At 35.9% G+C, this 25,952-nt stretch overlaps 2 protein-coding genes across 2 annotated transcripts in view; both read right to left on the minus strand.

The window, feature by feature from the left end:
• LOC145670430 (heterochromatin-stabilizing protein CFDP1-like) overlaps nt 1-1,956 on the minus strand; it is a 64,412-nt gene extending 62,456 nt beyond the window's left edge. Inside the window, exon 1 of the mRNA XM_081739099.1 lies at nt 1,817-1,956. The gene's annotated coding sequence lies outside the window, so the exon portion shown is untranslated. The remainder of the gene's footprint in view (nt 1-1,816) is intronic.
• On the minus strand, nt 1,557-25,319 carry LOC145670429 (uncharacterized). Its single transcript, XM_081739098.1, has 4 exons — nt 25,179-25,319; nt 12,533-12,693; nt 8,832-9,059; nt 1,557-2,115 (listed from the first exon to the last, which is right to left on the minus strand). Exons 2-4 carry the CDS (start codon nt 12,686-12,688, stop codon nt 1,984-1,986), a joined length of 516 nt encoding a protein of 171 aa, XP_081595224.1. The 5' UTR covers nt 12,689-12,693; nt 25,179-25,319; the 3' UTR covers nt 1,557-1,983.
• Between the last annotated feature and the right edge of the window lie 633 nt (nt 25,320-25,952).

The following is a 25,952-nucleotide window of genomic DNA, read 5'->3' on the forward strand; positions in this document are numbered from 1 at the left end:
TCCACTATATCAAAACTATTATTCGATATTTTAACGCATCCAAAATTTGCCGTATTACGATCCCGAGGAACTTCTATGTATTTAGTACATAAATTTCGCCGTTTTTTATTATTTTTTTAACCTTCTAGACGACGGAAATGAGTAGCAAAAAGATTGGTAATAAAAGGTAATAAAAAACAGTTTACAGTGACAAGTGAGTAACCTTTAATATCTGTTTGTCCCACAAGAAAATTTACGCTTCGTATATTTTAAATCCTTTTTAACCATTTTTACCCATCCACATTTCTCCCCATGTTTTAAATCCTTTCTGAATTGTGACTACGGCTAAGATGGAGATAATGTTTTCCGAAAGTATTTCCTAAAGGAGTGGTTTATTTTCTGCGGTAAGTATTAGCCTTTTGCTTACATTTTTCTAAATATTATTACCGCTCGCAACACTGTGATAATATCATTCAATGTTTATACATATAAGCCATATTGCAGAACTCCCGCAGTTCACATTTCAAATGGTTTAAACAAATGAGGGTGAAAAAAACTATTATTTAAAAAAACAAACATCATTTTTGTTGGTTTTTTTAAATTTAAATTCATTTTTTTAAAATTTAAATCAAATCTTTCTCCTCTTATAATACAAATCGCGAACTGAAGAAAAAACATTAGGAATTAGTATTAAATGTTAATTATGTCATTTACGTATTGGGGCTGAATTTTGAATTAGTCCCCAATCGTTAACCTATTTCAATCCCAAAAATTGTTTCTTAAGCATTAAAGAAAAAGTACAGTAACATTTATCAACATGACACTTTTTTTCACAAAAGTTACTGATATTTGGCAGGGGCATATCTTTAAAAAATCGGAACTAGCTTGCGGCACAAAATATATAAATTTCGCCTAAAGTTATAAAATCTTAAAAAAAAAAAAAAAAAAAAAAAAGTTTCGGAGAGGATATCGGACCCCTCTAAATACGCCCCTATTATCTGAAAACAAACAGACGCGCACACAAGAGAATTTTCGTCTTAAATGTCGATGGTGATTTCCCCGTTGAAATAGTTAACGATTTACAATATAATCTCTATGTTACGAAGAGAAGAAAATAGGATTGCCTTGTTACCCGTTCAAAATGGGATTTTCCCTAATCATCCTCTGTATGATACTCTTTCATACTGTGCTGTACATACATTTGAGTTTGATTTGAGTTTGACTGTATTATGATTATTATCTTCCATAGTCGAAATAACAGAACAGAATCGGGATTTTACTTGTTTTCACTTTAAATTAATTTATTTCGGAATTCGATTTAAATCAACGATTTTTATTTAAAAAATTGAGTGATTTAAATCAGACTGATTTAAAACAATCACCCCGAAAAGAAATATACATGGTATCCGAAAATTCAATGCTGGAAGTGTCGCAAAAACTATATATAGTTTAGTAGATCATTTTCAGACATTTACTCAGTTCAACTCAACATCTGCTATCGCTGTAGCTCATATTTGTAGAAACATACAAGGAAATTTCAAACAAGGAAGTTTTCTGAGCTAGTGACTGACAAGGCGTTAATGAAAGCACTGTTTTATTAATACAGAACGCCGACAGTAGTACGTAGGGTAAGAATAAAAGGAGTATCCCTTCTTCATGAGTCACTGATTATGATAATGATAATAATAATACTTCTTCTTAATACTGCTTTCCGTTCTCGTTTTTTTAATTGTTGCAAATCAATCCATGCAAACAAAGCTGATCCTCAAAATAAGCCATTTTGATTCTAGGTTTACTGCTACTACTTTCAAAAACACCACTCATAAAGATCTCTTACCTGGATTTTACAGGAAATTAACAACTAGAAAGGCAGCAACAATTAACGACTTCTCATTTCTATAATTAGTTCTAAATATTTCTTTTTTTATTTTTATATTATAAAAAAAATTTTTAAAAAGCATTTTTGTCTTTCTCTTTACAACTTTTAGTTTCAAAATATAATCATCACTGTTTCTTCAGTATCAAATCCATGTATGCTCCAGATAGTAAGTCTTCTTGTAATACACCGAGCTCCTCCATTAACTTTTGGGCAATAGCTTCTCCTTCCTCTGCAGTCTGATCATCAGCAAGCATTACCTACAGTCAAAACCAATGATTATTTTAACTATATAATGATGCAATGGAATGTTGTTAGCAAAAATTCGTACTTAGAACTTCGTTCAATTTTTTAAGCGCCGACATTACATTTCAAACTCTTAGGCTTCTTCTGTTACAAATATAGAAACTGGTTTCAATAAATACCTATACTATGTAAAACTATGTTGTTCGAGCATTTTTTTTTTTTTTTTTTTTTACAATAGGTTTAAATTGAATTTATTCATGATTTAAAAAAAAAAGAATTTGAAGAAATGATAATGTGGGAGAAAACTGCAGAGCCCCGAGAAAACAAACGCAAGTATACGATGTTATCTACAACAAACTCACAGAACGTGGGATCGAATCAGGAACTCCTAGCACCAAATGTGATCCATCTATCCACCGCACCGTGCCCGCATTCTTCATTTGAAAAAATGTCCCAAGTTCACCGGAGTATTTTTTTCAGGAAGAAAAATAAACATTATAATACTGAAAACTTTTGTTTGGAAGTGCTTGTTAGTGGTTCCTTGTTGTCCTTCCTTAAAGTTGGTGTAAAGGGACAAGTTTTGCCGATAGATGTCACTACGGTCTTCGTATCTCTCTCATGTATTTTTTTACCTTTTACGAAAATTTACAATTTCTCTTACAAATTTCAACCTGGAGACTTCAAATTTTTAGAGAAGGAACTTCAGAACCTATCGAAGGCAACAATCCGTGCCGATTTTTCATTTAGAATTTTCTTAATTGTTAAAACAGTTCCATTGTTAAAGATTTGGATATCCATCTCAATAATGAAGACATTTCAACAATGAAGAAAATTCTAAATAAAAAATCGGCACGGATTGTTGCCTTCAATAGGTTATGAAGTTCCTTATCTAAAAATTCGAAGTCTGTAGGTTGAAATTTGTAAGAGATATCGTGAATTTTCGTGAAAGGTAAAAAATACATTAGAGATATACAAACTCTGTAATGACATCTATCGGCAAAACTTGTCCCTTTAAACCAACCTTAAAGTTGCAACTGCATGAAACACATATACATCAAGGTTAAATATATGTATATACGTATATGTCTGTGCACTTGGAATGATCTTCAATTCAAGTTCTCAATTTGAAATATCTTTGTGTTAAGTACCGTTAGATGTTCAAAGTGTGAATGAGTGGTTACACTTTAATATACTAATGAAAAATGTAAAACTCAACTTATATCGGAAAGTCTATACCCCCCCCCCCCCCGAAAAAAAACTGAAATAATGCCACTGTGTTATGTTATAATATTGTTGTGATTTACATAAAAATGTACCGAAATCAAACAGCTAAAAGAATGTATTGACGCACCGACTTCAAAGGCTGGCAAGAAGGTCCAATAATGTCATTAAATGTCTGAAAGGGGCACGGTGGCTCAGTGGTAGAGTGTCTACCTCTGGTGTTGCGTGGGGTCCCTGGTTCGATCCCCGACCAAATAAGTTTGTGGTGAATAACATCGTGTCCGTGAGTTTTCTCGGAATATTCCCGTTTCCTCCCATATTCTCATTCCACCAATTCTTACATCTTCATTCTCTTGCCTCAATTATCAGTCTCCCTTAGAATAAACGGCATAATCGTGGGACGTTAAACTGAAAGATAAATGTCTGGGAGGCGAGTAACTTTGGTTTCTCATTGTTTGCAACTAAGGTCAAATAAAATATTATTATAGCCGGATAAAATCTTTCTCAGACATTCAGTTTTCCATTGTAGTGATGTGATTCGCTTGAGTACAAAAAATGTCCTAAACTCCACAATAGAGTTGAATAACATCCCAAGTTCTTTGACTTGGGATCGTATTCTATTCAGCAGAAATTATTCTATATTAAAAAAGAGGTTTCTGAGTTGGACTTAGGGTGTAATATTACGCAAGTGAATAGCCCTTGAACCATAGATGACGACGAATTATTAAAAAAAAAAAAAAAAAAAAAAAAAAAAAAAAAAAAAAAAAAAAAAAAAAAAAAAACCTGAAAATAAGGGGAAAAAAGTGGACACGGTATGTTTTTCAATTCACGTCAATTCTAGTTAATATTGTAATATTCGGTAGAGTAACGTACACAGGTTTTCCCTCACCTTTTTTATTATTATTATTATTATCGAAGATGTTTATACAGTTTTTACACAACATTACAAATAACTAAGTCACTAAAACTTCTTTCCTCTATAATTGGATCTCCTGCCCGTTGCAGCTTGAAGAGATAGGTAAGATATGACAAATTAACAACTGATAACTTCTGCCTCAAAGTGTTCGCTTATACAGCCAGTCTTAGGAGGCGAAGCCTGTCGAGATATTAAAGGGATCCTCTTCGCATCTCTCCGTATTCCATTGGTGTCAAATATCGTCATTTCAGAACACAATACTAGACTCGACTTATACAGTATTGCCAACTATACATGCAGATGTGCTATTTACCACTTTTCTTTAGTTATTTTTGAACATCTGAATTGAGAAATTTAATGCCAGTTCGTAAATATGTGTAATAATATAAACCGCGTTACATTTATGCAAGGTATTCCTGTGTATAAAGTAGGCGCGAAAAAGATTAAAGTGGTGAGTACGAATTTTTGTTAGTTCTCACACTACATATAGAGTACATATCAGCTTATTTAAATAAAAATATCCTTCATATCGTACTTGAAATATTGATATATATATATATATATATATATATATATATATATATATATATATATATATATATATATATATATATATACAGAGTGTACCTTTAATGATGGGTCAAACTTCAAGGGATGATGTAGAATGACAAAAGAAGTAATTTAAGATAAGAAGTTGTTATCTGAAAGTGCGTCAGTTCTGAGCTATAGCCCGCCGAAAATGTACAATAATAAAACAAAAGTAAATATAATTGGAGAACGAATTGTCGGAGAAAGGTCGGATCAAAGGAAATAATGCATTATTTGACCTGGAGATTCATGTACAAATCAATAAGGAACAGTGGCGGCGTAAGAGGGGGCCCATATAACAGCACTGGTTGAGATCGGAAACATTGGATAAAACTTACCGGGATGATGGAAAAGGAGAGAAAGCTATTCGAGAGACGGATCCCTATTTCGGAAACGTAGCAATCCTGAGCTATAGATCGCCCAAACTGCGGTTGACGAATACAAACGAGCGAGAACGAGAGAACGAATTGTCGGAGAAAGGTCAGGTCAAATGATATAGTGCATTATTGGACGTGGAGATTCGATTCAGGTACAAATCGATGCGGAACAGTGGCGGCGTAAGAGTATGTTTACAGGATATGGACATACTCTTCGTGCCGGAGGCAAATATCCGACGTTTGTTTGGAAAAGACATGGTTGCGCGCTAGTATCGAAATAGGTTGCACTAGCTACCGATAGTGCAAATGGAGGTGAGTTCTGATCATCATCATAAGTGGTCTACTAGACTTGGTGACCACTAGCCATAAGAGAGCTTCTATACCCCACAGCTCGAACATTGTTGATATGTAAAACACTGCCTTTTAATATCATCCTTGATGCATCGTGGTTGCGTGGTAAAGCACTCAGATCTGAATCCAGGAATCCTGGAGTCGATCCCAAATCATGTAAGGTTTCGTGTTCAACGACAGCGTTGTATGGTGTCTCCGGATGTCTCCTAGTTCTGTATTTCACTAATTATTGTAAATATCAGCAGACCTGTCTTTCAATAGAATCAAGTTGCGTTTTATTCCTCTCTTGCGACGCTGTGGCAAGTACAATACTCCACACACAATCTTGCATAAATCTTTCCTTGAAAGCTCTATTTACTAACCCACGACAAAACACGTTTCGTCTTGTTGAACGCGTCACTCGACACCTGTCCTTGCTTGAATATCGTACATTACCTACTTTGTTTGCTGCACACCAACAGAGGAAACAACAAGAGTCTCTGTAGCTGTACGCCCGCCCGCTGTATTACAATATGCAGCGTAATTTACCCGCGTGCATGGACCTCGGTTCAGTTAAATTAAAACTCCATGAATACATGTGAGCAACCTTTATTTTCTCTCCTTTTTTTTCTAAACTGCCAATTCAACTATAACTATATATGTAATTAAATTTTTGATATAAAACCAAATAACACACAAATAAAAAGAATATAGAAAACGTTAACATAATAACTTACTATTTAGGAGCAAAATTTCTGAGTGTTGAACAGAAAAAGAAATATCAAATTTGCAGTAATTGCACGTATTGATTATTTTGGTAGTAAGCCGAAATAACTATGTAAAATAAATCTAACAAATAAGCAAAAGGCAACTATGTTACTATAAATTTATTAATTTTACTAATAACTTTTACTCTTTTAAATCTGAACCAAACGTAGTCAGAGTGAGTTACTGCATGGAGTTCGCAAAACATTCATATCCGAACAAGTTATTGAAGCACAAAAAAGAATTTCACTATTAATAGGAGAAAAAGAATAGATTTAAAATTTTGTAAGCGTTGGCCTAAATATTTAGCCTCCTATTAAAATGAATATTCCTATCCTTGTCTTCAACCACTTTTACTTTCTCTCAATTTAACTCATTTTTAACAATTTCTAAAGGGAAGCAAAAAATACGTGCCTTCCCAGGTCTTATCTGTCAATCCAACTGGCTTGCAAATGCTCGCTACACGAGGTCTACAACTCAGCCAGAAGATAGCAGGCCAATCAATGAAGAGTTAGTCAAGGCCAACATACCGCTCACCCGAGCGTTAAAAACGCGAAGCAAATAACCAAGGCGAGCAGTTACTGTCACAAACATACTACAAGATTTCTCTTTAAATATATTTACATTTTTTTTCTTTCTTTCTTTGAGATCAACTAAAATTCACGTTACAAATAATCGGAGGTCATGGACGTCATCGTTTGGCAGGCGAAGTGTTTCGTTCACTAAAGTGAAGAAGGCGTGTTTCTATTCTGTATGTAATCTCTCAGTATCTGTACCTGTGCGCTGTCTGTGCTCTTGGTCGGTAGCGGGATTAGTGCGTGAGTAAAATGGAGTTCACGTTTGAAGAACTTGCAGTTATGGATTTTGTGTATGGACTAGCTAATGGAAACAGTCGTGCAGTTAACACAAAGTACTCCAAAGTACTCCATGTTTCCGAGGCTATTTTGGGCATTTACGGGAAACGGGACACTTGCGCCCATTACATCACGACCGCGGAAGGAGATGAACAACCAGAACTCCAGACCTTGAAGAAGAGGTTCTTGCTCATGTGACAGAACAACCTTCGAGAACCACTGCAGCATTAGGATATGCTCTGGGGATTCATCACAGTACTGTTTCGAGAGTGCTCCGTGAGCAACAACTACACCCCTATCATCCACAGAAAGTTCAAAACCTGCAATCTACAGACTTCGCACCCCGTGTGCTGTTTAGTGAATGGTTAGTGCAGCGCTGTTTGCACGACCCGCAGTATCATGCCGCGATACTCTTCACAGATGTAGCCTGTTTTACGAGAGAGGGTGTATTCAATAGCCGGAATAGTCATGTGTAGGCCGACGAAAATCCCCATGGTACCATTGTGCATGGACATCAACAGAGATTAGGGGTAAATATCTGGGCAGGCATCGTCCGTAACAAGCTTATAGGACCATATATCTTACCGCCTCGCTTAAATACACCAGTGTACGCATTGTTCTTGCAAGAAACACTCCCTGAATTATTAGGAGATGTACCTCTTGATGTTCGTCAACGTATGTGGGTTCAGCATGACGGGGCCCCAGCACACTTTGGAGTAGCTGCTCGTCACTGCCTTGACTATTCCTTCCCGCATAAGTGATTTCGGAACGGGAGATCCTATTTATTGTCCGGCACAATCCCCTGATCTGAACCCAATTGATTTCATCTTGTGGGGTTATGTAAAATCTCTGGTCTACGACACACCTGTACAGAGCGAAGAAACCCTCCATGCACTAATGCTCGCTGCCTGTAATGTCATTAGCACGAAATTATACATCTTCGAGAGAATTAAATAAAACTTATTACGGCGATGCCATGTATGTACCGAAATCAGGGGACGTCATTTTGAGCATCTGCTGTGAATGTAAGTACATTTGCTCTTCCTTACATTCACAAGTCGTTGCGTTAGGACTTCGAGACTACAATGAAACGAAACCCCTTCTAATCCTGATGGTTTTCGAGATCTTATAGATTTTACCTCCGAACTAGATTCAGTCTCAAAACACCAACTGACAAAAGGAGGCTATTCAGTTCAAAAGGACACCTAAAAATGATGCTCTAAATGATTGCATTGCATGTTGGACTTGTACCGAGATGCTATACGAAAGGAACAAAAGATGCTAATTATGATACTCTACTACCGGACAAAAACTACACTTCTGCTTTTCAAATGGTGATAGTCTTCCAAAATGTATCGCAATATGGTAGCCCTGCCAATCGATTTTTAACTTTTACAAATCCAAACAGTCAAGAATGAGTGTATATGAAAATCTAGTTGGGTCACGAGCCGCCACTGAGGTCAACTGCCTTCATCTGTAAACACATCTACAAGATTAAAAAAAAAAAAAAAAAAAAAAAAAAAAAAAAAAAAAAAAAAAAATAGCAAACTTCTCCAGACATGACTGGCAGAATTTCGTGCGTGGGGGAAAATCAGTTTTGGATACGTTTTGTACCTGCTGCACATGGTGAGGGCAGAACTTCGTACAAATTTTGTTGAATTTTATTCAAAATCACTTACCTCCAATTCCATAAAATTTCCTAATCCCTCAACGTCATCAACATGAACTCTTGTTTGACCAACCATGTACAATTTCCTGGTCTTCTTGACCACACCTTTCACTCCTAAAGCTTCTGATAGGACAGCTTTCAAATCCTTGGACTGTTCTGTTTGGCATTTTTTATAATGACTAGTCTTTGGTCCCTCGGCATCTGGGCGGTCGTAAAATATCAACTCTCCATTTCCATCCTGTAATTAAAAAAAAAAAAAACTCTTATTATAAAACCTGTTGTTTTCCTTTTTCCTTTTATGTAAATCTTTCACAATATCCTGTCTTCTTCTAAATTTAAGACGATATGATAATTGTAAGCTGGCTCAAAACAAAATTGATCATTTGAATAGAAGGAACGAGGCGAACCTGGGTGAGGCTTAGTACATCTGCTCCTTTATTCAAAGTAATGCTATTTTCTTTACTGCACGATTAAATTTACCCCTCCCTACCCAACATAAGAGAAAAAAAGGTATGTCAATGTTTGGAAGTTAACACGTTGACTGCCACAACGAAATCGGTTAAAATAAACCGTCAGGACTTTTTTATTGGAGGAAAATACATATCAAAATTATCAAAAACTTTGTGGAAAAAGAAATTTTCAGAAGCCGGAAACTAACGATACCGAACATCTTTCTGAGGCCGTAAAAGTATACTTCATCATTTAGACCTACGTTCTTGTGCATCACCGATGATTCATACAACACAAAGCGTGTGAATTACATCTAATGAACATGGCTCTGCGAAATAAGGCCACTGTGAATCTTCGGTGATGCACATTGCAGCCAATGTGTTAAACAAGGTATTGAAGAACCTAAACAACCTCAACGGTAAGTTGGGATGTATAATAAACTTTGTATGCACATAAGACAACGCCTGTACGAAAACCAATAAAGATGACCAACTCTAGATCGAACCTAGGACTCAAGTATCGGGTGCTGTAGAGACTTTTTAATAGCAGAATGTACTACAAGAGAGCAAACGAAGGTGGATGTTGAATAAAGAAATCGTAAAACAAAGCAAAATATTTTTAATTTATCCTCCCTCTCTTTTGTTCTTTCATTCTATCGTTAACCAATATGAACAAATATGGGGTAGGTGCACCCCGACAGTTGTCTAGGAAACTCATGATGAGGAGCCCTGTACGCCTGCGATTAGTGGTATCCAAACCACCGGAAATTGAACCCAGTACCTCATATACAGGAACCCAACACCATTTCAGAATCTTTTGCTTCAGGGCCCTTTTGTTCACGCTCACATGTTTCACCTCCTTTCTCAACATATCTTCCCCAACACGACTTTAATAGTAGCGGTCACTTGTTACATGATCTTTCAATAGGAATGAAGTGAAATTCTTAGTTTAGCGGCCTAAGATTATGCACAGAGGCTAAGAAAGACTGCGATGATAATGAATGAAATGGAGAACAGGGTGGCGACAAAAATTACCAGAAAGAACTCCCTGATTTTTCCCAGTTTTCCAGAACTTTTTTTGAAATTTTCCCTGATATGTAATTAACCATACATTTTCCCAAGTTAATGGACAAACAGGACCAAGAAAACATGACACTGATAGTACATAAGTAATGTATTTTTCCTGAATCAACTAGAAAAATAAATAATATAATACACTATTTTATTTTAAAATTACAGAACACTTACTTAATAAAAAAATTTCTGCACACAGTAAGAAATTGAACATCGTCCCTTGACTTGAATCTGTAACTTGTCACATGATAAAAGTTTCGTCCGATATGAAAGGAAAAAGTCAGTGAGACACTCATTGAAAAAAGAATGGATGTATATACATAAAATTGGCTGCGGTATACTAACATAGATACTATACTATAATATAATTCATTTCACTTCTCAAAGCTTTATTTACCCTCAATATTGTGCATTATTTTAGTTTCCTGAGCTTCAAGCTCGTTCAGAATGATCGTTATTTTTCTGTCTTCAGGTTCTCTCCCCACTCCCCCCTTTGTTTTCCTTTCTCTTCATCGTTGATTTGCTGCTTCTGCAAAACGACCACGAGCACTTCGTGCCAGGGACGTACGCAGGGGGTAGGTCCTGGGGGTCCGGACCCTCCCCCCTTCCGAAATTTCGACTTTTGTGTATATTTAGCTAGCCTATTTTAGGAATTTTAATATAAAATACCCTCATATTGAGTTTGGACCCCACCTCCCCGAAATAAATTCCTGTTTACGCTACTGCTTCGTGCATAATGAATCATGGACTTCCTTGTAGAGAGTTTCTCAAGGTTAACAGGAGAAACTACTGAATTTTACACAAGTCTGAGTGCCATTTTTCTTCTTTTAATTATCTGCTACACATTGTGTATTGATTGACAGTTCTCTTTCTAGATTTGAATTTTTATGGGAGAAAATCGAGACCATTTTAACTACATCTCTTAAATAATTTTACTCTGAAGTATCCATACTCCTTAGCCAAAAGTCATCCAAATACTGACCAGTTCTAGAATACTAACTCATAATTATTTTACACTTTGGATTCGAACAAAACTTTTAAACTGAAACACAAGTCTATCTGCCCTATTCCCATCTAACCAATTATTTTCAATTAGTTTAGCTAAAAGGGACTTCATGCGAAGCACTCCAACACTTAGATCCTGCAGAAATAATAAGATCCAAACAAGAAAAAGCTTTAGTCAATTTTTAATTTAAAGATGATGACTTCGAAGTTTAAGAACAAATTTCTATAGACACTTCCTGCAATTTTGGCGAAAATCCAGATTGTCCAAATTCGTTATTGGTTGGCATTTCCTAAAAGCAGTGTGTGTGTACAAAACTATATCAACGTTTTTCACGGAAGATTTTCTTCATTTTTCAACCTTTTTTCACAGAAAGATTATTTTCTTCATTTTTCAACGTCTTTCACAGGAAGATGATTTTCTTTATTCTACGTACACATTCGTATACATGAACTCGAATAAATAAAAGCTTCTGGTTTCACAAACTTTTGCACCAAATCATCACTTTTTTTTATCACATCTGATAAAGTATTGTAAAGAAATGGACTGAGAAGTGTCCGTCTGAAATTTAGTAAGGAAGGGTTCTACTCCTGAAGCAAGCACATTAAAAATTGTTAAGTTTAGGATTAAGCATTTCATCTTATTCGGATAAATCATGTCAATGAGCAACTACTATTTTCGAGCCAACACAGAGCAAAACTTCACCGGAAAATTGTATGTGATCTACAGGAGTGTACTCGGCATGGCGTGCTGGAAGAACATCCTTAAATAAGTTATAAAGAGCTCTTAGAAATTCAACGATTCTCCAGATCGTTACCTCAATTGCAGGCTTAAATGTTCCCTGTAAAGTACGTTACCTACAGTTTCATATATAGAGTCATTTGGCAACGTCTTGATATCTGACTTGAAGCCATGCAGAAGGATATGAAGTTTACACTGGGGCCATCCACTAAAATTTGAATAATCTTTTTAACTTCAAACGTGCAAGTGTCTCTTTGAAAGCGATTAAAAGGTCAGCAGCTGTAGAATTCTCTAAGAACATCCGTCAAATAACGCGTGCATACTTGCCTTAAGACTCAGATAATGACTGAAAGAAGCACAAGGTATGTATAAGCACTTTTGAGTCACTCTGTGATATGACAATAATTGTTATTAAAGCATGATTCAATACAATTCTTAAATTACCTGATACTCTCTCAGTTTTAATCTTCCATTGGGAACAAGGAAAAAGGTGTCCTCTTGCGGAATGATTTGTCCACTGGATTGGCTTAGATTCTCCGCCTTCTGTAACAACGTTGAAACATCTCGTACTTTGGCTTTAATTTCAATATTTCGTGGCATGGTCTCTATAAAGTAAAATCTATATTATTTTTTGAAAATCTATATCATCATCTTACACAGAAAAAAGTAGAGTCCTTGTTTATGAGTACTCACTTACAGTGAAACCTGTGCTCACCCAAATCGTACACAATTTTATTTCCGTTTAAGACAGCTTTCAGCTTAATAGGTTATATTAAATTCACAGAACGAAAATCACCCATTAATTAGTTACAGTACCATAATCAGATAATCATATTAGTCAGGGCTTGAAAAATCTTGCAAGTACTTGCCAGACAAAAAATCTACTAGCCAGACCATTTTACTGTAACAGTGTTTATACAAGTAAACAAAAGTAACTTTGCGACACAGTAAACATGTCAATATATATTTTTTTGTTTTGTTTATTGGCATGTCTTTGACAAATAAAAAAAAAAAAAGTGACATCTGCTTGAATTCACGTTTTTGACTGATCATAATTTACTCGCCAAATGTAAAAAAGTACTCGTCACTGGCGAGTGGATTTTTCAAGCCCTAATAATAGTAATATGATACCTTCCACTTACATCTAGAGCTAGAAATTTTACGTGTTGTATTTTTCTTTTCTTTTTGCTATTAAAACGCCTAAATTAGCTTCTCTTCCAAAGAAAACACTCTTAACTGTGCACCTTTTTATCAATGCCTACACCTTCTCTCATCTTTCTACAGCATGAGTTGTTTTTTCGCATTTTATTCTTATAATAATTAAACAAGGAACACTGAGTGTGTGCGGGATCACACTACCTTCGCTTCAGTGCAGTCCGGTTAGGCAAAAGCCATTGAATGGAAAGTAAAGGGAGGTAGCAATATCAAACTGACAGATCATAGTTATCGCCAATCGGTATTGTTGAGTGGTTTCTTACATACTAATACGTATTTACTTAGTGACATGATGAGTTGATTGACTTGCACTTTAGCATGCTGTTTAGCATCAAGATTATATTATATGGATCTACAACTTAACGTGCAACCCAAACCACATGAACTTCGACTGACAATCGAAGCCGGCGCGCGTATGCTAACCTTATGGCCAGGAGCTTTGCTTAAGTCAACAGAGATGCAGTCTCAACAAACAAACAAACAAACAAACAAAACGGTGTGTTCTGGGACTTATTTTAGGTAGATTTTTAAATATATTATAGTCAATTTTCAGTTCTCATATACGATGTAACAGAATACTCGTTCTTCGCACGGGGAGAATACGTTCCATTTTGGACATAAATGGCTCAATTTGGATGTAACGGCATCGGAAGTGACACTGTTCGTTTGAGCGACCGCGAAAACTATAGATTCGACACTAATATCATCCATTTTCGATCATTTTTAAATCTCCCCTTCCCCTAAGTTGCACCGTCAAAGTGAAATGATAAAAAACATCTAAGGCCCGAACCTCATATATATTGAAAATTTGATGGAGATCGGTCGGGTGGTTCAAGACGTATAAAGTCACAAACATAGTCACTTCATTTATATATATATTATTTTTGGTACTATTCATATGCGTTTAAATTTGAAATTTGCACCTAAAATTCCTAGCTTGATTTATCTCTTTTAAACATTTTGTTGATATTGTTTATTAAGAAATCAACTACTATATACACAAAATAAAAAAAAAATTTTAAAAAAAAGCCTTTAGAAACTATGTTCCAATACGCGATACTCACTGGAATATTAGAGACAGCTTAAATCTAAATCTATTTGGGATAAACTTCAGAAGTGTACGGTTACCCAACAAATTACCAAGCAGCAGTATAGTTAAGTTTCTTCTTCTCATTGTATCTATATGTGATAAAACTTATAATTAATACTAATTATAAAAAATACATTGGTACTAATACTTTTTAAAAATTTATAAGATTACTTACTGCAATTACTGTCTAAAATAGGTATTACTATAAAACATTAATAAAACGGCCATACTACAATAAGGATAGTGTTTTCACCTGAAAATAGTAATTTGTGTTTAGAGGACTAAAAATTTGCAGAATGAACACAGAATATCTAGATTTCGACTGAGAAGAAAATGAAGAAGTAAGGCTACAAGAAAAACAACTGAATAAAGTGAAAAATTTTAAACATTTAGGCTCATCTGTTACCAAAAATGGTGATTTGAACGTGGAAATAACAAATAGAATGCAAGGAGGATGGGAAATGGAAGAAAGTATTTGGCGTTCTGTGCGACCGTACAATTACAGTAAAGAATAAAGAGATGATTTATAAGAGCAGTGATTAGGCCAGGAATAATATACGGAGCAGAAGTATGGCCAACAAAGAAACAGAAAAAAAAAAATCGAATCTTGCCGAAATGAGAAAGTTACGCTGGATGTGTGGAATAACAAGAAGACAGTGAGGAATGAGGGAGTAAAGGGAACAGTCAAGGTTGTAGAGACATCTAAGATCCAAGAAAAAAGACTGCAGTGGTACACAGGGCCGGATTGAGGGGAAGTGCATCTAAAATGAGAAGCTAGCAGTGAAAATATCAACACCCTTTCATAATGATTCTGTACGACACAAGTATCCATGATTAAAGAAATTCCTGATTTAAAGCAGCAAGGTAACGATGTACTGAACATTATACTGATACAAAGCGGCCGTAGTTCAATTGGTAAAGCGTTGGCTTTGCATTCGGAAAGTCATGGGTCCGATTCTCGAGACCAGACACTGAGCATTTCCAGAGCAATTCCTCATTCACACCACAGATGCTTAATGGAATGAAAAAAACAAAAAATCAAATGTACTGGTAGTCATTGGTGCATCCCCCATCACAAAATTCTGGCTCCGACCATCGTGGTAGAGCCATCTAATGAGAACAAAGGACTATGTGATCCGAAGAATGATGGAATGGAAAAGGATAGGAGGATTGGTAGGGGAATGGACGTGGTTGAGACTGACTTCAGCGAAGAAAGGTCTAACAGAGAAAGAATCCCGGACAGAGCTATATGGAAAAGACTCATCACAAACGTCGACCCCACATAAGTGGAAAAAGACGGGAGAGAAAGAAGTTAGACAGCTGGGAACATCAAATTTGTAAATATATTCAATACACTTCTTTAGGTTAATTTTATCCTAAGTTTATAAGGATTTTCTCTCGAAGGTTTGACAGGAAATATATATACTGTATATGTATTGTAAGGATTTTCAACAAATATAAAATGTACAAATAAAAAAGTATAAAATTCGTCGCAGTCAGCTGCTAGAAAAACAAGTCCGATTAGGCTTTGAAATATTGCAAATGATTATTCATAAGGAAACCTTAACGGGAGTATTAAACGAGAAGAGGGGAAGCAAGCCCTTACCTTCACCATGATAGAGATAAGCTAGTAACTTTAAAATTTGCACAATGATGGGTTGAGATCTCACAAGCAGTTATAGGGAGAAAAAAAAAACTAGCCGGCGGCAGGATGTTGGACAAGATCGAATACCAACAAGACCTTCAAGTAAACTCGGCACAATCGATATATGAAGAGATGGCAGCCGTGTACGGTGAGGAATGCCAAACTTATGTCAGAGCGAAACGCTGGAAAAGGGAATTCAAATGTAGTCCCACAACTATACGCAATGACCCAAGAGAAAGTCGTCCCTCAGCGGTTCTAAACCCAAGCGTGCTAGCAAAAGTTGAGCAAATAGTGCCTGGAGATGAGAGAGACGTGTAACTATTAATTTTAATAATCTAAAGAGGTACACAATAGGAGGTCCATTCACATAAGATTACATGTCATCCTGCATATGAACCAGGGTTGGCAAAAACCATGGTTTTTATTAAAAAAAACCAAATAAACCGGTTTTTTGGTTTAAACCAGGTTTTTTTTTGGTTTAAACCACGTTTTTTTTTGTTTAAACCAGGTTTTTTTTTTTGTTTAAACCAGGTTTTTATGGTTTAAATAATTTGCTCTATATATTCATATCATATATGGACAGAAATAAGTTTGTTTCGCCTTGATGTTATTATACGACAACCGAGTTATGCTGGAAGGGGTCACATAAGCTTAAAGCAGAATAAAAACCGCTTCTCGAGTTACATCCGAGAGAAATTGTCCTCCATTTGAACTCGGAACCAGGACTAATTGGCCACAAATGCGATACGTCTGCCGACTCACTCACGAAGGAATCCTGATAAAAAAAACGTTGTACTGATCTCTGTCAAGAGTCATTTCAGAAGGACAAAAAGATAAACAGTTGCACAACTGAAACCATTACACAGAATTACACATGAACAATTTCAAAGTACTACGGAGTACAGAAGAACTAATTTAGTTCAAGTTAGTTAATAACGACTTTTACTGGTCCAAATTAAAGAAATACACCGACTTAATCTGCATATCAATAAGAAAAGTGAATAAAGATACGAATTATTTGAGTCCACTTTGGCTCAGACTCATTTTACATAAATAGATACCAAAGATACTTATTTCACTAAATGCCTCTCGTGAGGTCTGTATGACCCCCCCCCCCCCACACACACACAAAAAGTACGGCATTTTCGATGTATTTTATCAATAGTAAACATTGAAACGAAACAATATTTAGAATTTTTCTTCGATTGCAATTACATAACAATAATAACTACAAAAAAAATCACAAAATAAACGTTTATAAACTTATTTTTAAAAAAGTTGCTTTTGTAGTATAATCTTTTTGAGTAATGAATGGGGAATTTAGGTCTGAATATAATACGAATAATATACGGGAGTGAAACGTGATAACCCACAAATGTGTGTTCATCAAGATTTTACAAACACTTACACTTTTACGAACATTTTTTGTTTTTTGGTTTAAACCAGTTGGTTTTTTTGAAAAAAACCAGCTGGTTTAAACCAGCCAACCCTGATATGAACATAGTAGCAGCATGGCAGGTTCCTTCCATACTGACGACTGTTCACATAATTTCAAAAACACCAACATTTGCAATGTACACAAAGCATTTTGGACCTATATCACAAAGGCAAGGATGCATTTGTAAACAGATCAGTGACTACGAATGAATGCTGGATGTATTTATTTGATCCTCAAACCAAAGATCGAGAAAAGATTAGTGTGTAACATTCAATAAGGTCAAGTTATCTGTGTTTTGAGTCTATATAGGTGTATCTACATTGCTAATAAAATGTCTACAATCATAGGAACGTATTTTGGTGTTATAGCGACTCAGTGTAAAGCGTTCACTTCTGGTGCGTGGGGTCTCTAGTTAAATCCTAGCTCGCGCCAAGTGGGGTTTGTGGTGACTAAATTCAATGTGTATGAGCTTTCTCATGGTTCTTCAATTTCATTTCACTTTCTTACTTATTATCACTATCCCCCTTTGCCTTGGATCACAAACGTGAGATATTAAACTTTTTTTAAAAGGAAAAATGAAATGAAATCTTTGACTTTTACGTCCCACGCATATGCCGACTACGTTGAAGGAGGTGGTAATAATGAGAAATGAATGAAATGGTGGAATGGAGAAAGTGGGAGGAAACAGGATAACCCTGAGAAAATCCTCACACACGGTGATTGTCCACCACAAAGTTCACTCGGTACGAAATGGGATCGAACCAGGGACACCATGCACCAGAGGTGAACGTTCTACTACTGAGCCACCGCAGCTAAAAAGAAAGAAAGAAAAAATGGCTTACTCCAACGTCAAGGGATGCTATCAAGAGACAAAATTTGCCCTCAAAAGGCGTTGCTGCTAGGAAACAAGACACCAAACGGTAGTAACCCTCATTTTTTTTTTTTTTTTTTTTTCCACCAATGTAGCTACGAATCTTTGCTCCTTCAATCATATTGAATCGATCTATCCATCTGATTACTCCCTCTCCCGAAATATAGTGAAACTTTTGAGGGACAGTATTATGTGGAAGAAAAGGAATCACTAATGTGCCTCCAACTCCTCGGACTTTTATGCAGGTGATATTACCAGATTGAATCATCGATGCGAGAAATATAGGGCAACATAAGGTGGATACGTAGAGAAGGTTGCGTCCGTGAACCAAATTGCAGATTCCTAGATAATCTCGCTCATGGTGAGAGTAGAAACCTTCTGGTCTCCCCTTGTAAATAGGCTGACATTCTTCAGTATAAATGAACAGCTTATCACAGGAAAGCACACAAAATCGTTATCAACTTACCAAATATTACGACCAATTTTACATTTCGACAGAATCTTTGGTGCAGATTAAGAAAAATACGAGTTCACCTTTTTAAAGCTAGAATATATTAGACTATGCAGCCACCACGCTCAGGAATTCTAACTACCATCTACTTACAGATTTCTGTAATTCCTGAATTTCCTTTTAAGCTTCCAAGCTTTCAACTCTCCCCTGGAGTCTTGGTCATGCAGGTTAAAAGCAGGAAGAAAAAGAACAGAAATATCAAGGAATAAAAATGAAACGGACTAACCAAGGGAAAAGCTGTGTTATATGGAAACATGTTGTCAAGTACGTCAGCGATCAACGGATGAAGATGATGCAAACTAAAATATCCTTTCAACATACACGATTCAAACGGTTTATTAAAATTTGTTTTCCCTACTTGCTCCTCTTGTCAATTTCTTTTGAACTTTTTTGTACAAACTTAGTTGTTACTCGTGATAAAGTAGCAACCTTCCAACCTGGCAAATTTTTGGGTTAACTTCCGACTTTAATCGTAAATTAATATTTTCAACCTTACCCTTTTGCTCTTCAGTTATTTTAGTTTCCATCATCTTCGTCCGTTGATCGCTGACGTACTTGACAACGTGTTTCCGTACAACATAGTTCTTCCCTACCCTTGATAAGACCGTCCCATTTTTATTCACTGATGTTTCTTCCATTCTTTTTCTTCCTGTTTTTAATCTCAGTGACCAAGACCCCAGAGGAGAGTCGAAAGCTTGGAAGCTTAAAGGAAACTCAGGAATTACAAAAATCTGAGAGCAGAATGATAGAGTATATTAATTCACAAAGAAATGGCAATATTTAGGAACTTGCTTATGTAGATGCCAAACATGTGAGTGCATCAATAGAGAAACCATATTAATTATTATACCTGCAAGTATTACAATGCTATCGCAAGAAGAAAACAAAGCGTCCCATTTTTATTCACTGATGTTTCTTCCATTCTTTTTCTTCCTGTTTTTAATCTCAGTGACCAAGACCCCAGAGGAGAGTCGAAAGCTTGGAAGCTTAAAGGAAACTCAGGAATTACAAAAATCTGAGAGCAGAATGATAGAGTATATTAATTCACAAAGAAATGGCAATATTTAGGAACTTGCTTATGTAGATGCCAAACATGTGAGTGCATCAATAGAGAAACCATATTAATTATTATACCTGCAAGTATTACAATGCTATCGCAAGAAGAAAACAAAGCTGTAGTTGGGTCCGTGTACCTAGGTTAGTACCCGTAAATAGCGTTCTTAACATTTAATACTGTAATACCTGCCTCCAATCTCCGACCTCCCCCTCCCACTTTCCCTGGGTCAGGAAACAAATCCTTTCAAGCAAATATATTTCGTAAAAGTGAGAATTAGACAATGCAAAAGACTATTTTTTAGGGTTTATGTTTTACCCATAGTGATTGTGAATAGCGGTCCCCACTGCGCCTAATACTATGCTACTCCTCTGCCACATCTCTCTCCGGCTCATCAAGCATATCCCCCTCTTTAGGGTTGCTATACGTCCCAGAATTTCTTGAATAGGCATCTGTGTCCCGGAAACAAATTCTGGGACACACAAATGTCCCAGTTTACGACGATAAAGAGTTCTTCTTTACGGCGAACAAAAGAAGACTACTTTCTCAATATTTTACAAATTCTCTTCAGTGTATGGATGAAGCAGTTCAAAGGGTTTAAGAGGTCTAATCACTGCGAAATTAAAATGCTCCTAATTTTGTGATATCTTCAAATAGATAAAAGATAATTGAAAAGTGGAACTAGAAGTCGCTAGACAATATTATTTTAAATGAGATACCGTTATGACTACTCACTTATCTGCTTTCGATTTCCAGCCATTTAGGAAATCGGCATTTATTTTCGCGTTTCTACATGGCTGCAAACGAAAAGCTACTACGTGACTCGTGATAACGGTACCTCATGCAAAAGAATGTTGTCTAGCGAGCTCTTGTTCTACCTTTCGATTATCTTTTATTTGAAGATATCACATAATTACTGTAAAGATAGCGGTATTTTAATTTCATCGTGATGGGGCTTCTTAAACATAAACTGACATAACAGGCATTTTTTTCTTTAAACTTTGCTTTAGGCTTCTATATTTAGTACACCAGTTCAAGGAAGTGAATGGGAGCTTCCTCGTTTCATTTTGCGCATTTAAAAGATGGATGCATAATGTCCCGTATTTTCACTTTTGAAATACAGCATCCCGATCCCTCATGCAAGCACATCTACTAATCATATATCATTTGTTTAACATATGTTCGTGTTAAACCCATACCCAGTTCGTGGGTAGGCGCTAATATAGAAGGTAGTAAGATACTATTTCCACATCAATGTACCGTCATATACTCTTAATCTGGGAGCTATTAGCGACTTCACTATTACTAGGATGCTACCAAAATGGATTGCTTTCATAACAAACTCACTGTTATCCGGAACAAATGGAGAGTATTAAGCTATGGGTATTATCACAGAGTTCTCTGTGCTACTATTTCAATTATCAGTTACAATTGGCCAAGCTTTCAGTGTGCAGTTGTTCAACTAACGATCTACCAGGGTTGGCAAAAACCGTTTTTATTGTTTAAATCTTTTTTGTTTGTTTAAACCAGTTTTTTTTTTTTTTTTTTTTTTTTTTTTTTTTAATAAATAATTAGCTCTATGGACAGAAATTTTGTTTCGCCTTGGTGTTATTATACAACAACAACCAGGTTATACTGGAAGGGGTCACATAAGCTTAAAGCGGAATCCAAACCGCTCCTCAACTTACATCCGAGAGAAATTGCCATCCATTTGGACTCGAAACCGGGATTAATTGGCCACAAATGCGATACGTCTGCCGACTCACTCACGCAGGACTCCTGATAAAAATACGTTGTACTGTTCTTTTCATACTTGTTAATATAATTGTTAACAGTCATTTCAGAAGGACAAAAAGATAAACAGTTACACAAGTGAAACCATTACACAGAATTAATATAGACAATTTCAAAGTCTGCACAGTTCAGAAGAACTAATTTAATCCAAGTTAGTTCACTACGACTTTTATTAGTCCGAGTTAAAGAAATACGACGACTTCATTTGCATATTAGTAGGAAAAGTAAATAAAGATACGAATCACGAGAGTCCACTTTGGCTCTGACCCATTTATACATAAATAGATATCAAAGACACTTCTGACTTCAATAAATGCCTCTCTAGAGTTTGTATGACCCCCGTCCCTAAAACAAAGTACGGCATTTCGATGTATTTATCAATAGAAAACATTATTATAACGAAACAATATTTAGAATTTTTCTTTGATTGCAATTGCATAATAATAATAGCAAACTATAAAAAAATCACAAATGAAACATTCATAAACTTATAAAAAACAAATGTTGCTTCTGTAATATGATCTGTGAGTAATGAATGGGGAATTTAGGTCTTGATATAATAGGAATAATATACGAGAGTGAAACGTGATAACCCACAAATGTGTTCATCAAGATTTTACGAACACTTTCACTTTTACGAATATTTTTCGTTTCTTTGGTTTAAACCATTAAAAAAAATATATATATATCTAGTTTAAACCAGCCAACCCTGCGATCTACACTTGTCTTTACCTTCAGCGTGTGCCTTATGAAAAAAGAAACCTTTCTTGTGAAATGTTCGAGTTAACTGATGTATCGCCAGACTAATTTTAGAAAATTTACCACATGACTTAGAGAATTTATTTTGGTTTGTGAGAAAGAATGAGTGAAAGTCAGGTGTAGGGGAATAGTTGAAGTTAAAATACTTGTTAGTTGATTTTGATTGTAAGCGCTACTATATATGGAGGCGGAAGGGACTATTTGGCGGAGAGATACACTTGTTATCATTTATGGGAAAGGCAGTGTGGAAATGGTGCGTAAATGACAAGATTGTGATATATCGTGTTTGAGTTTTATCGAGTTACATAAAAATAAGCAGTGTCAGTTGTTGAAATTGTGTGAAAGGCATGGACACTAAACAGGACAAGAGATTATCGCAACCAGGGTAGAAAAAATAATTTAAATATATATATATATATTTTTTTGTTGATGTTTTTTTATTTAAATCGATTTTTTTGATTTAAATCAAATCTTTCTCCTCGTATAATACAAGTCTCCATTGAAGTGAAAGTATTGGGGCTTAATTTTGAATTAATCCCAATTGTTAACCTATTTCAATCCCAAACAATGTTTCTTAAACATTAAAAAAAAGTATAGCAACGTTTATCAACATGACACTTTTCTTTTCACAGAGTTACTGATATTTGGCAGGGGCAAATTTTCTTAAAAAAAAAATTGGAACTAGCTAGTGGCACGAAATACATATAAAGTACATAAGTTTCGCCTAAAATTAACTCACTGGCCTAAGGAACCTGGAGGTTCAATGCCGCATTCACAAAAGCTATCCACTGACTTCTATCCTTAGCCAACTGGATCCAGTTTCTACTTTGTATACATTTTTCTGCAAAATCCATCTTAATTGTACTCATACCTGCGCCTAGGTCTTCCTAATAGTCGTTTTCCGACTGGTCTTCCAGTTAAGACTTTGAAATAGTTCCTACTTTCTTCCATCCTGGCTACATGACCTGCCCACCAGAGTCTACTAGACTTGATGACCCTAACAATGTTTGGTAAACGGTATAAATTACGTAGTTCCTCGTTATGAAGTTTCCGCGATTTCCCATTCCTCTTGGATCCGAATATTCGTCTTGGATCTTGTTCTCAAATACTTCAGTCATTCATAGTAAGCGACCATGTTTCGCAACCATACAGAAAAACAGGCATGATTATCTTTTATTATTCTAAGCTTCAAATTCCTCGACAGAATTCGCAACAACAAGAGATTTTGAACTGAATAATAACATGAATTCCCTGCTTTTATTCGACATTTAATTTCTTCGTGAATATCGTTTTCGTCTGTTAATATTGATCCTAGATATTTGATAGCCTAGATATTTGAAAGTATCCACTTTATCAAAAGTATTATTCGATATTTTAACGCATCCGAAATTTGCCGTATTACGATTCCGAGGAACTTCTATGTATTTAGTACATAAATTTCGCCTAAAGTTTTAAAATATTTTTTCTTATCTCAGAGAGGGGATCAACACCTCTAAATACGCCCCTATTATCTGGAAACACACAAATAGACGTGGACATAAAGAATTTTTGTCTTACATGTCCATGGTGATTTCCCCGTTGGAATAGTTAACGATTTAAAAACCCTATGTTACGAAGAGAAGAAAGCAGGATTCAACCTTTACCCGTTCCAAACGGGATTTTTCCTAATCACCCTCTGCATGATACTCGTTTTCATACTGTACTCTACATTCATTTGAGCCTCATTCCCTTATGATTATCTTCCATAATCGAAACAGAACAGAAACTATATTATACTTATTTTCACTTTAAATTAATTTATTTCGGAATTTGATTTAAATGAAAAATTTTTATTTTAAAATATCAAGTGATTTAAATTTTGATTAAAATCGTGATTTAAATCAATCCACCATCCCCGCCAAGTGAACTTTGTGGTGGACAAACACCGTGCTCGTGGGTTTTCTCGGGGTTCTCCCGTTTCCTCCCACTTTCTTCATTCCACCATTTTCACTCATCTCTCATCATCACAGTCTGTGGGACGTAAAACTTAAAGATTTCATTTTTAAATCAATCCACCCAGATCGCAACTGTTGAAACGAATTAAAAGTATAGAAAAGAAGTATCTAACCAAACATAATCGATCCTAACCTAATTTGGTACTTTTTGGATGTCATTTAGTATCTCCTCCAAAGCTGTGCAATACATAAGCCATGCATTTTCCACTATCCTCGTTTATGCGTATACCCACCACCGCTAACGCGCCTATTCGCTACGTACGCAACCCCTTGCTACAACTCTGGGCCCCCTGCTGCGCTCCTGCCCTTACTCGGTTAGATAGCACTCGTGCCTTTTAGTGGGTATTCAGCAGAAGTTGGTTCGTGTTTTATGCACTAGTTTTCATGCCATACGTCCACACTGTATTTCGAATAATAATCATTACCAAGTGAGAAAGAGTCACAACTATATTTTTGGTGATTTTTTTTTTTCGATTTTCGCGTGGTTCGGCAATACCGAAGTAATATCAAATGTTTCCCTTTGGATTGTATATTTTATATTTTATGGCCTTGATACCTTCAATCCAGACTAAGTGACAGTGTATTTATAGTTGTCGTACAGCACCTCACATGTTAGTAATCTGTAAGCATATGTGTACATAACTTCGCTTCTTAAGAGATCTTTATATTCCTGATTATTAATAAATTACTCTTAATTTCGTTTACTTTTCACTGCTTACCTTTTTCAATATTTTCATATAATTATTCGCGCCAAATATACAGTCCTGCAGCGTTGCCAACTAATACTTTAGTTCTAGCCAGTGTTGCCACAGTCCTAGCTCTGGGTGGGCTGAAAAATAGTACCAAATTCAAAGAAAAAGGGCAGTATTCATTATTTTATACCAGTGTAATACATGGCTCTATAACACGAAACTAAAAGAGGTAAAGTTGTGGAACACTCTCTATCCCTCCTCCAAGAGTCCAAATCAAGAAAGTGTTCTTTTTAAAAACGTACAAATAGGAGAATCTCGAACAACCGTGGAAGTAGATGAAACTTTTCTCGCACGTAGAAAGTATAACAGAGGCCGCAAATTAAAAGGGAAAACATTTATCATCTTCAGTATGTATTGTAAGAAGTCCAAACGCGCCTCCATTTCAAACTGAAACGATTTTATGGCCATATATGAAAGAATGTGCTTCTCTCTTTAAGATTTCAAGCTAAAATTTTCTACCACACTGTTTCTTTCTCGTCTCCTTCATGCGCGGCGCGGATACGACCCGCTCGGGAGAGTAATACTCCCGGAAGTACGTTTTTCCGCGCGCTACTCTAGCCAGCTGTTTTACGCGCTATTCTAGCCAGTTGTTTTAAGTTGGTCACAAAATTTATATCATGGAGTACAAGGGGAACAAAACGAGCCCTTTATCATGGAGTACAAGGGGAACAAAACGAGCCCTTTATCATGGAGTACAAGGGGCTTGCGGGGCTTGTAACCCGTCCCTACTGCTACTACTTA

The sequence above is a fragment of the Thermobia domestica genome, chromosome 14 (assembly GCF_964235325.1).
Source record: "Thermobia domestica chromosome 14, izTheDome1.hap1.1, whole genome shotgun sequence".
Classification (NCBI taxonomy): Eukaryota; Metazoa; Arthropoda; class Insecta; order Zygentoma; family Lepismatidae; genus Thermobia; species Thermobia domestica.